The following is a 13163-nucleotide window of genomic DNA, read 5'->3' on the forward strand; positions in this document are numbered from 1 at the left end:
TTTTTTTTCTAATACAGCAATTTGCTTTAAAGAAAAGAAAATCAACATTTACCACAAACTCTAATATTCTAATCCTTATTTCTTTGCAACCTGATTGCGAAAGCTGTTGATATTTTAAAGTTTGGTTATTATATTTAGCAAATTTGTTTGAAATAGCAAAGGTTTCACGGTTAGAAAATTAGAATTCATAGACAAGTCAAATAAGAGCTTTTATGATCTAATATATTTTGTTTAGTATCTATAAAAGTAGAATCCATTGGCATACAATGACATTGGATTATGGCAGCAGCCATTTAAATATTGTAAAATTATTATGTTTAGTAGTAGCGGCGCCATACCACAAACTTTAAATTACAAAATAATTCGGAAAAACAAACATTTAAAAGATCAAACTTTTTATACAAGTTTCAGATGAAATATTTATATTTGGTATTTGTTCAGTTAGTTAGAATAGGCCGTTTGTCGCCCCACAAGTGGTGCGTGGCTGAGCGCTGCGTCTAGAATGTACTAGGCTGAGCGCTGCGTCTAGAATGTACTAGGCTGAGCGCTGCGTCTAGAATGTACTAGGCTGAGCGCTGCGTCTAGAATGTACTAGGGGTCCGAGCAATGCGGAAAAGAAAACTATAAAAGTCTGTACTTATAGAAGGTTGTCTTCCAGCAGCTTGTTTTTTGGGAGTTTGTTTTTTAGGACTTTGTCATTTAGAAGTTTGTCTGAGTTTGTCTATGAGAAGTTTGTCGTTCAGAAGTTTTTCTTTCAGAAGTTTGTCTTTCAGAAGTTTCAGAAGTTTGTCTGAGTTTGTCTATGAGAAGTTTGTCTTTCAGCAGTTTATTTTTCTGTAGTCTTTCTTTCAAGATTTTGTCTTTATGAATTTGTCCTTTAGTGTTTGTCTTTCAAAAGGGTGTCTTTCAATACTTTGTCTTTTATGAATTTTTCTTTAAGAGCTTTTCTTTCAATAGTTTGTCTTTCAAGAGTTTGTCTTTTGGGGAGTTTGTCCAATAATAGATTATCTTTTAGAAGTCATTCTTTCAGAAGTTTGTCTTTGTGGTGTCTGTCATGCATGGACCGTAGAAGTAGAACGAATTTGACTTTAGATTAGATTCTTTGAACATCTTCCATCATTTCTGTGAAAAAGTTCACCAAAAATATTGTTTGTGTCAGAAAAAATGTAAAGAAAAGGATGTGGAGAGAGAAAGTATAAAACATAAAATAAAGTTTATTACAAGATCTTCGACATTTCCCCAATAGTAGTTTATTTATAACTTTGACCTAGGGTAAAGAAAATAATAGTTTTTATCCGAGCAAAGTCTTGTTCAATGTTTTAAGAAATAAATATTTCCGTAATTTTATAATACATTTATTGTATAAATATACAGATATTGTAAACTTCAAATGTGTCGTAAATAATGGATGAAATATTGGTTTAAAGTGACATAAACAACTTGTTTCATGTTTGTAAGCTTTAAGCATAAAATAATATTAAGTAAATGAGAATATTAAGAAAAAATATTATACACATAATAAAAAATAAATTTAATATTTTGAAAATATTCAGATAAAAATGGCGGTCATGGCAATGAAACGAAATCTCACAGAACGCGCTCGGCTGAAAGCGTTCGAGTCAATCTTTACTAAGTTCGATCATAATCAAAATGGTAAGTCTACACTATAAAGGGCGGATAAAATGGTAAGTCTACACTATAAAGGGCGGATAAAATGATTAGTCTACACTATAAAGGGCGTATAAAAAACACAAGTAAGTTTGGAAATCTAGTGATTATTTTTATGCATTTACTTCTGTTTTCGTTTTTTTTCCATTAATCGATGACCATTAAACTTAATTTTTAGATTTGAATTTGTATAACATTTTGTTCTTTATACTGGAAAAATTTGATTCAACAATGAAACATTTTTGCTCTATGATAAAACTAGTGAGTGACATTGTACCCAGCAAATCTCTAAAACAATGAAGTTTTTGTCGCAAACTCTGATTTTCTAATCCCTTTGTATAGGCAACCCTGTTAAATTAAATAGTCTTAGTCATCAGGTTGCAAAGAAAATTTAAATCTATGTCAAAAACTAAATTTATTTCTTGCATAAAACGCGCTGGGTAAACTAAACGGCTCACTAGACGTGCTGGTACGCATTAATGTGTACGCAGTTCAATGGTTCGAATCATGCAACCAATAGCGAAAACTATCTTTGCATTATTTACTAAATTAAACCCCTTCTCTTGAGCCTGCAAAGTTCAAGTTCAAGAGAATTGGTTCAACAACGTCCACGTAATTTAAATACTTTAATCAAGATCCAAAAACTAATCGTTCCTTTTTTAAACATTTATTTTTCAGTGAGAACTATAAAACTGTGGAATAAGAAGACGACATCATGGCACTATTTTAGCTTATTTGATGTTTTACAAAGCAAAGAGTTTTACCAGCAACTTATAAAATCAGTAATTGAGTTAAATGGGCCTGAGCACACTGCACAATTACCGTGTATCATGTTCATTGGAGTATTAAAACTCAAAAATTTTATAGATTTATAATTATCAGTTTATTTTTCAGGTAAAATCTTTATCCGTGATTTTGTGGAAGAATTGAAACTTCACGATATTGAAGTAGACGAGGTTGAAATAGGTAACTTTTTAAAATACTTACTAATTTGTTCACCCCCCCCCCCCCTCAATATCCTCCAAAAAATCTTTATGAATATCCTCCAAAGTACCTTTATGAATATCATCCAAATAAATCTTCATAAAAATATCCTCCAAAACATCTTCATGAATATCCTCGAAACTATCTTCTTGAATATCCTCAAAAATATCTTTATGAATATCCTCCAAAATACCTTCATGAATATCCTCCGAAAAATCTTCATGAATAATCTCAAAAATACCATTATGAATATCTTCGAAACTATATTCATGAATATCCTAAAAAATATCTTCATAAATATCCTCCAAAATATCTTTATGAATATCCTCCGAAAAATCTTCATGAATATCCTCCAAAATCTCATAATGAATATCCTCCAAAATATCTTTATAAATATCCTCCAAAATATCTTTAAGAATATCAAAAGAATCATTATAAATACATCCTCCAAATATCTTCTTCACAAGGGCAACGGTTAAGATTTAAATGTCATCAAATGTCAAAATACAGGGTGTCCCAATAAACATGGGAATTCAGAGACGAATTCGATATCGTCTTTTAAAATAATTCTTTGATTTAGTATAGTGATACTTAATGAGAAAGTTGTGATCTGTAAGAGTTTCGTCTGTTATGTTCACATTTTGTTTGTTTATGTTTTGACTGCACACGGTTGTACTTAGTAAAACAAGAATATTGCAGTATACAAACAGAGTAAACTTGTCCGTCTTCACTGTTCATCTTGCGGAGACATTATAGACACATCTTTGCAGTCGTTTACCCTTTTCATTAAATAAATTCTAGGAGACATAATATTATTATGTCTGTTGAAATTAGGTATTATAATGCTAATTCATAACAAATTAATAAATTCCAATGTTTTTGGGACACCCTGTATTTAAATGTCACAACATTTAAGTAAGATAAAAAAGGAGCTATTTCTATTGAAATTCTCAATTTTTAATCCGAGATATAAAATAAGTAGCTATTTCAATTCTAATTTTCAATTTTTTAATCAGAGATATGAAATAAGTAGCTATTTCTATTGAAATTCTCAATTTTTTAATCAGAAGTATGAAATAAGTAGCTATTTCTATTCTAATTCTCAGTTTTTATTTCGTTTCTTAAACCCTTTATATTATTCATGTAGAAAAGTCAGAATGAAGAATACAACTTGAATGACGACCTTAAACTCTTTAAATATGAAAGTAAAAGTTGTCCATGCTTTTTTCCACAGTTTTATGGGTCTCACTGTAATATTATAAAAATATTGTTTAGAGCACTTGAAGAGGTTTGCAGATGAAGAGGGGGAGGTAAATAATATATTATATCCCGGGGGGAGGTAAAAAACATAATATCCCGGGGCAGGGGTAAATAATATATTATATCCCGGGGGGAGGTAAATAATACATTATATCCCGGGGGGAGGGGTAAATAATAAAATACATCCCGGGGGGAGGTTAATAATACATAATATCCCAGGGGGAGGGGTAAATAATATATTATATCCCGGGGGGAGGTAAAAAACATAATATCCCGGGGCAGGGGTAAATAATATATTATATCCCGGGGGGAGGTAAATAATACATTATATCCCGGGGGGAGGGTAAATATGCATTAAACTATATGCCGGCAATGTTTTTGCATGCTTAAAGTACTTTAAATTACGCGTATAGTCCCTTTAAACTTTAAAAAATACAATTTTATTTTCATGCAGACCAAATTAATTGAATAAATTCTGACACCTTTTTTATCAAATATGTTTAGATGATGCATCATGATGTATTAAAACTTCAAAATTTTAGCGAAGGAAAGAAAAATTCCTTCACACATTTATGTATTCCTCTTTATTCATCAATTAATGCAGTCATGCAATCTTTTCTTTCAACCCTATAAATAAAGCCAAATCATGCAAAATCATAATTTTTGTTTTAAAACTATTATTAATCATATGGAAATCCATCAGCTGATTAAACTTCAAGTTAAGAATTTATAAATTAAGTTTTATCCTACAAAAATTCGTTAAAATTTAACACTATCACAATGTGGGGGGTACCCCCCCCCATGGTTTTTCTCCATAAATGAAAAAAAGTTAACACAAGAACGCTCAAACTTTTTCACTTTGTTAACCTCATAATTGAGAATTCTTGTGCACAAATTTATAGCAAAAAAACTGCATGCCGAAGATATGGTGGATCGGACAATCAAATAGGGGTTTGGTGTTTCAAAAAAATTTAAAATAGTCGATAACTTTTATGTTAATTCATCTACAGATGTAAAATTTATTTTTATATTTTTGGTATTGTCATTGTCTGGTAAAGTGTCTTTCTTCCATTTACACATATAACATATGTATTTTAAATGTTTGAAAGGTTTACCTTTTTGAATTTTATTTTCTATGCTTCTTGGGCTAAATGCAAATATATTTTTTTGCAAAAATATTTAAAAACATTTCAACTTCAACAATTTTCTCAATAACAGTTAACTGTCAAAACAGTATTGTCAGTTTGTAATGCAAACAAGGTTTTTTCAACAGTAGTAGGGGGGGGGGGGCATATTTATTTATTAGTTGGCATCACTCTTGTATGCCACTCCATTAGTGCCTGATTCAGCCCTGTGTTTGTTGTCTTTTCTGAACCAATAGAAATAGAATGGCGGTAACATCTATCTTTCTATCTATCTCATTAACCAATTAGAAATAAATCCTTTAATCGGCGCTATACACTAAATGGAAATATTTACTTCTACTGAAACTAAAGTGATTGTTCCCGGAAAAATTCATTTCAAAAATTAAATTAACCGGAAAATTTTCTTTCCAGTAAAGATGGAAACCAAATTGAAAAATGTCCGCCGAAATAGAAATCGAAAGTTTTCCATCTACTGATAGCGCCGATTGAAGGATTCATAACTGATTGGATAATGAGATAGATAGAAAGATAAATGTTACCGCCATACTATTTCTATTGGTACAGAATAGACAACAAACACATGACTGAACCCTGATTGGATCAGGCGCTAATTTACTCGGCATACAGGAGTGAGAAAAGCTTGTGGGTTAACAGCAAACCGTCATATCTACAATTGTAAAATCTATTTTTATACTTAATCCTGTAGGTTACGAAGCATGATTTCGAGTTGTACACGAAGGAATCTGAGCTTTGGAAAAGCCTCGACAAAAACAGGTTTTTATTGGAGATTTTCTAATATCTATGCTTTGAATTTTTAAGTGATTATCCATATATAAATTGGTTTTCCAATGCACACCAGTACCATTTAAGCTTTGTCTGTGATATGAATAAGTTTCTATTTAAAAACTGATGATTTTGATTCCAGTGTTTCTACGAAATTGGATTTCTTCTGCAGAAAAATGAAGACATGATCAGAATTAAAAACTTGTCCAGCTAGAAATTAACGTTAATATCTTGCTCAAAATGAATTTATAAGGTTTAAAGAGCATCGTTGTAAATCCACTCTATTTAATAATAAAGGGTCAATTGAAATTACTAAACAGCCCCTTTAAGGATGATGTCCAATGTTTTCTTTAATTAAAACGACTGACTCTAAAAAACCAACTGCCTGGTATTTTATAAAAATTATGAAAATTTAAAAAATATGTTTTTTTCAGGGACGGGGTGGTCTCAAGCCTAGAGATGACCAGTAAGGCAGAGCTAGCTTTTAAGGTTAACTTATTAAAATACATGAACTTCAAGATTTAGGACATTTAGCACCACTTCATCTTTAGCAGACTTTTGCAATAATTTACTTTAGTGCAAGAATTTTTTTTTTATAGATTTTTGCAGAACAACAAAAAAATTTATAAGATTTTGCTGATTTTTATGGTAAAATTTAATTTGAGAAAAATCCTTATTTTTGTTCGATATTTTTAATCCTCACATAGGTGGTTGACAAGAACCTGTGGCCGAATTTAAAGAATTTGAGCGTCGGTTTAAATTTAAGCCGCGGCTTTAATATGGTTGGTTCCACTTAAAATTGTACCAAATGTTTCAAGATTTAAGCCGGGTTTTGGCGGATTTAAACCGCGGCTCAAATTCTTTAAATTCCATCTCAGGACGGATATATTTCTAAATTATGTAAATATAGGTGGCTGACAAGAATCAGAACAGATATATTTCTATATTTTGTAAATATAGGTGGCTGACAAGAATCAGAACAGATATATTTATAAATTATGTAAATATAGGTTGCTGACAAGAATCAGAACAGATGTATTTCTAAATTTTGTAAATATAGGTGGCTGACAAGAACCAGGACGGATATATTTCTAAAGCTGAGTTTCAGAAATTAGCGAAAAATCTGAAGAAAGAACAGGTTTGTTATTAAACTTTTTTATGGCTACACAATACACATATGTTATATTCATTCTATTGAAACACATTCTGATTTTTTCCATTTCATAAATATGGCGGACATCTTTATCAAAGGAACCATGTCGGTTTAATATTAAGGGACACTCCATTAAAAGAGTTATGTGAAGCCCGATTCACAACGATCGTGGTTTTCCTGTCATAATAGGATACAAATACTGTCAAGTTCGGTTTCCTTGTCGTTGCAGCATAAATCCACAAGTCACTTTAATAGAGTACAATATTTAAGTTATAAACTTTCAGTTTAAAAAACATTAAGAAAATTGTTAAAAGGGGACCGTTGTGAACCCTTGAAATGGAGGAAACTTGAATTTACGCCGACATTTCCTTTAAAAACTGAATTAAAAATTACAATTTAATTTAAACAAGAAGTTGTATCTAGTTCAGATGAATTGATAATTGATACCAGAACCAAACAAAAATGTTGATAACAGATTAAAAAGAATTTACCGAGATGTTTCCAAAGGGTTTTAATATTATAATAAAGAAAAAAGTCTGGGATGCTTTCTTTCCAATCCTATCAATTTTTTATTCTTTCTACTCGTTGTTTATTTGTATAATAATTGAATTTTGAAAATACGTGTTTTCTATCGATGATCAATACTTGAACATGATTTGATTTCAAGGTCCACCTTGACTCCATTCTTTCTTTTAAAAAAAGTTATAATAGTAAGAAACCCGCGATAAGTTTAAAGGGACTGTAAGCGTAATTATAAGTTAACATCCATGCATAAATGGTAATGTCCGATTTACAACGATACCCTTTAAAGCTTTGACCATTACCAAAAGTATGATTTATGTATTTATGTTTTTGTTTCTTTAAACTATTTATTTTCATTTGTGGGTTCTCTGCAAACGAAGGTTGGCCTTTTTTTGGCTTATAAGGAACAATGGAGAACTTCAAAGAAATAAACGAGATATTTTTATCAGAAAACTGTTTCAAGGATTGTAAATCTGGAATTGGTATATTTGCCTAGATGGTCGACACTCTAAATTACTCTTACACTCCCTTAAAAGTTAAAGTGTAAACCACGCAGAGGCGGATACAGGGGGGGGGACAGGACCTTAACACCCCTCTGAGATTTCAGAATGCGGCATATCTTTTTGTTCCTAAATATGGATTTTTTTGTTCCGAAATAAATCTAACACCTCCTTCACTTGAATCCTGTATCCGCCCCTGAAACCACGTGAAGAAAAATTTGTTTTAATCTTTTATTTTTATTTGATAATTGTTAGGTTGATGCAGTAATGGCCAAGTTTGATACAAACGGTGACGGGAAGCTGGACTTTGATGAATTCAGACAAATGATGAACAACAAGAAGTAATCAGTTCACTGCACAAATTTAAAGTTTAATTGTTACAAAGACATTGTATAAACGTAATACATAGATTGAGAAGTCATCGAAAAAAGGAATTGTTTAAATATTTAGGTATAACTATAATGAGGTACTTGCCAATTTTTATTTGAAGTTCTCTGAAGTTCAAATCAAAAACAAAAATTTGAATTTTTCAATAGATCATAAACGTCAAAATTTATACTTAGTAGTTGAGATGCTTGATCAATAATTGTATTACGAAAAGCACTCTGTTTTAGTGATGAAAAAAGTGATGAGTCGAATTTATCGTTCTGAGTTTTTTTTTACATTGCACCTTTGCGTCTTTAATTAACCTTGAATCTTTTTTCAAGTGTTAGATTGCTTTGTAGTATTTATGTTTTTGGCATGGAAAATATTTTCTATAATGAATGTTCGGATGTTGGAAGAATAAGCTTTTTGCAATTTTAGAAGTTTCATATATTTCGCAGCAATTGGAATTCGTACAATTATTGCAAAAAATTAAATTTCTATATTCGTTGTCGTAAATATCTTTCTAAAATTGATAGGATTCTGACGAAATCCATATTTTAGTTGTTTAAATTTTACATATTTATTTGTACTCTGAATATGTCAAATCACACTTTTTGATGTTCTTATACACTTACCATTTAAATTATATAATCATGCTTTTAATCTTCAATTCTATCAATTAAGCTGATTTGATATGATTCATAACTGCTTATACTGTAACTTAAAATATAATTGATTGAAAATAAAAAAAAACGTTAACATTAAAACTTTCAAACCACCTATCTAAAAAATATTTGTAATTGACAAGAACATCTGTAATGTCAATAAACATAAAATTTTGCAAAAGTGAAAAAAAAAAAATCTTTTTAAATCAATTTTATTTGCACTTTTGATACCAATCAATTCGACATTCGAAAATGATGTATTCAATCTTGCATCAATAAAAAATGCCTGCATCAGTTTAAACTAAATTATTTGAAGCAAAAATATAGAATTTAATTAAATCGATAGTGCAGTGGTTCCCAAAAAGAAATAGAATTATATTTAAAATTCGGTGATGGCGATGGAACAAACCTCTTTAAATTAAAAAAAAGTATATGTTCTACATTTTATTAAAAATATATTTCGGTCTAGGTTGACCCTTGTCAATTCTAACGATATAATAACCATCAAAATTTATAGTAAAAATGTTAAAAACTACAAGAAAAAACAAACAAAAAAGGTTATTTAAAAAAAATATTATAAATGGGCAAAAGAGGAACGAACTCAGATCATGAGATGGAAAAAGATAATTTGCAAATATTCATTTTTTAAAGAATGTTTTAAGACAATTATTATTCCTTGAGATTGTTTCTGTCAGGAAAATTAAAAACTAGCTGTTTATTTGTAAAGTGTAAAGAGTGGTTGTGGCCTGTGGGGGTCCATCTAATTAACGAAGTTTTACTTAAATCAGGCGGGGGCGGCTTGTTTAAGGAGGGGTATTTAAATCTTTGAAAGAATTGGACATAAACAATACTCTTTTTTTGAATACTGAATTACAGTTTACAATTAAAAAGAAAACTGGTTTTTTTGTTCATTCCTCTGAGTTCAGTCACAAAATTTCTGATGTATTTAAATTCTTGTACTTCAAGTAAACTTCTTCAAGGTCCCAAACCTTCTCTAGTACGCTTACTTTTAGATGGTAGAGTTCATGTCCAGGAAGGTTAAAATGTTTTCATGTAGGCTGGTTTGTATGGAGATTTCTAATGTAACCAATATGTACTCTCACTCTTTCATCTAAAGATCTTTTTGTCTGTCCAATATAGTATATATTGTAGTATACACTTCTCACATGTAATACAGTAAACTACATTTCTGGTCTTACAGTTGAAAGTTCCATTCAACTCAATCTTCTTGCTGGTATTAGAGCTGGTATTAGAGGATTGTATAACTGTTCCCGGCTCGATGTAGGGACAAGTTGGGCAATCTAAACCACAAGGTTTCATACCAGGTATATTAGCCTATATATACAGTTGTATACAATAATAAAAAAAATTTTGGGTGCCATAAATTAGAGAACTCTCATTGATCAGATCTCAGCAAGAATATCCCCCCAAAAAGAGATTAAGCAAAAATTAAAAGTGTCTACAGTGGATATCGAGATTAAGTGAAAGGGATTAAGGGTATTAAACACAAAAGTTCCCAATAAACTTAGGAATTTAGTGACGACTTTTACATCGTCTTCGATCCATGTGTCATTTTTTCATGAGCACAATTATTGCAGTGTTCCACCTCAAACATTTAATATCGAAATCCCCTGGTCTTGAGATTTTCAAAATGTGCACTACCATTTTTGTATCTGCAAAATTGACGGAGATACTGCAAAATTTGTACAAACTTCAATTTATTTAATAAATCAAAATTGTCTTAATATCTAATATCTTCGTCAATTTTTAAGATACAAGAAAGGTAGACCATTATATTAAAAGTTCGTCAGACGTACAGCCTCGTCTTTTTACTTGCTTTGCCATGCATTAAATATCATAAATCGAAGACGACTTTCTACCATGTTTATTGGGACACCCTGTATGTTAAAGATAAGAGTCCATGATTTAAAAGAATATAAGTACTATTATTTAAAATAAAACAATTAACCAATTAAGAGAAATTAAAAATTTCCCACAGCATTTTTTAATTCACCTTAACATATAACCAATCAAAATTTACAACATCATTTTTAAGGCTTCTACCTTTAAAAATAGAAATAAAATCAAAAACCTGACAAGTTTTCAACAATTGTTTATATTTTCAGATAACGAATAACGATAAAAAAGAATATATAGTGGCCAACCTTCTGTCTAATTTATTTGTCTAAAAAAGTGACAATAAGAATTTTGGTATTTTTAACAAATTAGTTTTTTTAAATGTGCCCTAATATAAAAAAATTTTAATCATTACAAAATCTTCAGCAACGACATTGAAAGAAAAAACCAAGACGATAATTACTTCACTGTTTTTGCTTTTACAACTACAAGAAAAACGATTTTTTAAAACATGAACAATGAATAATATATTAATATATAGAGAAATACCAAATATCAATATGAATAACTAAATGAATAAAAAATAGATTCTGTTTAAAAAGAAACGTGGTATTTCTAACATCGAGTTAAACTATTTGCTTGGAGCCATAAAAATTATATTTAAGGTGCAAAATTGTATTATTCTTTCTTTTTGAATTTTCGCCAATTACAAAATTTGACAAAATATATTTTCATATTATTGCTTTAAGATTTGCATTTGTTCATCCGACTCTTTTGAACCCTAACAGTAACATATGCATTAAAAGATAAGTTTAAGAATCATCTGAAAAAAATGTTACTATAATTTTAGCTTTATTTTCATTTAAAAACACTTTCGAATAAAAAATCTTGGTTTGTCCTAACCACCTTNCCCCCCCCCCCCCCCACACACACACACATATAAACACACTTCATCGTGTGTTCAGTAGAAAGAAAGAAACCCCATTTTCAGAACATTTTACATCTTTACATCTTCTACAGTGTGAAAAGCAGATTTTCGCAATTTATTATTAATTTATCATAAAAACTATTGATTCCTTAACTTACTTAAAATGTAGCAAAATAAATTTTAGAGAATATATATTTAATTTAAGATAATTTTAAAATAATACATTTACTAAACAAATAACAAGAAAGAACATAGAAATAAATATCAGCTGATTGGACAAAAGTTAAATATATTATATATTTGCTTAAGATTAAGAACCTGCAGTGTTGCCGAGGGTACTCATAGTTACTCCCCGCCGTTTACCTGCGCTTGGTTGTAAATAGGGTTTCCAGCGAACAAAACGTTTCGCGAAAAAATACGAAAAGTGCGAAAATTTTCGGTCGCATTTCGCAAACTTTTTCGCGAAATTTCGCATTTTTTCATGAAAATAAATGAAGCGAAAACGAAGCAAAGTTTCGCGAAAACGCCAAATTTCGCATTATTTTTTAGCAAATTTTAGCACTATTTTTCTCGATACAAATTGAAGCGAAATTTAGCGAAAAAAAGAAAATTTTCGTATTTCTCGCGAGCAAACGAAATGCAAAAATGAAACGAAAAGGTCGCAAATAAATTTTTTTTTCGCGAAACGACTTTTCCTTTTTGCTTGAAACCCGAGTTGTAAAATTTCGATTTTAGCTATTTTTCCAATACAAGTGGGCGTACTTAAATTAAAATCTCAAAACCAAGCTAAGATTTTTTCCGTGGGTCTCCCAAGTTCTTCAAAATTTGAAACAAATTTGTCAAGGGGTTCAAAAGTTATGAATTGACATACAAACAGACATACACAAACTTTATATATATATATAGATGTAATAAATCAGATACAGAGTTACCCACACAAGGTGAGACTATAATTACAATCTTGGCTTATTAATAACAATTAATTAAGTTTGCAAAAGATTTAAAATTTAAAATTTATTAAAAAACAAAATAAGTATCATTTTACGGAATGCATTGATACAACAAAAAATGTAAAAATAACGAAAATGGTTTTATTTTATTTCAGAAATTCTTTTGGAAATAAAAAAAGGTTTTTTAAATAACTTTTAAAACTTTCATAAATTTTTCCTCTAAGTGTTTGCTACAATGCAAAAGATTTTTCATTGGAAATTCTCTATTTTTGATCCCTTCTAAAATACGCCAAATCGGACTATGCATTCCAAAGTTTCAATCTACATTTTGAAAATTAATTGCTTTACTTCGTTTTTTTCAAACTAAATTTCTTCATTTTCT

At 30.0% G+C, this 13163-nt stretch overlaps 1 protein-coding gene across 1 annotated transcript; it reads left to right on the top strand.

Moving 5' to 3' along the window:
• The first annotated feature begins 1557 nt into the window (after positions 1-1557).
• Positions 1558-9163, top strand: LOC111706217 (troponin C, skeletal muscle). Its single transcript, XM_023479027.1, has 7 exons — positions 1558-1653; positions 2563-2634; positions 3928-3962; positions 5764-5831; positions 6275-6329; positions 6901-6978; positions 8271-9163. The coding sequence occupies exons 1-7, from the start codon at positions 1560-1562 to the stop codon at positions 8358-8360; spliced, it is 492 nt and encodes a 163-aa protein (XP_023334795.1). The 5' UTR covers positions 1558-1559; the 3' UTR covers positions 8361-9163.
• Positions 9164-13163: the final 4000 nt, after the last annotated feature.

Source organism: Eurytemora carolleeae, unplaced genomic scaffold (assembly GCF_000591075.1).
Source record: "Eurytemora carolleeae unplaced genomic scaffold, Eaff_2.0 scaffold718, whole genome shotgun sequence".
Lineage (NCBI taxonomy): Eukaryota > Metazoa > Arthropoda > Copepoda > Calanoida > Temoridae > Eurytemora > Eurytemora carolleeae.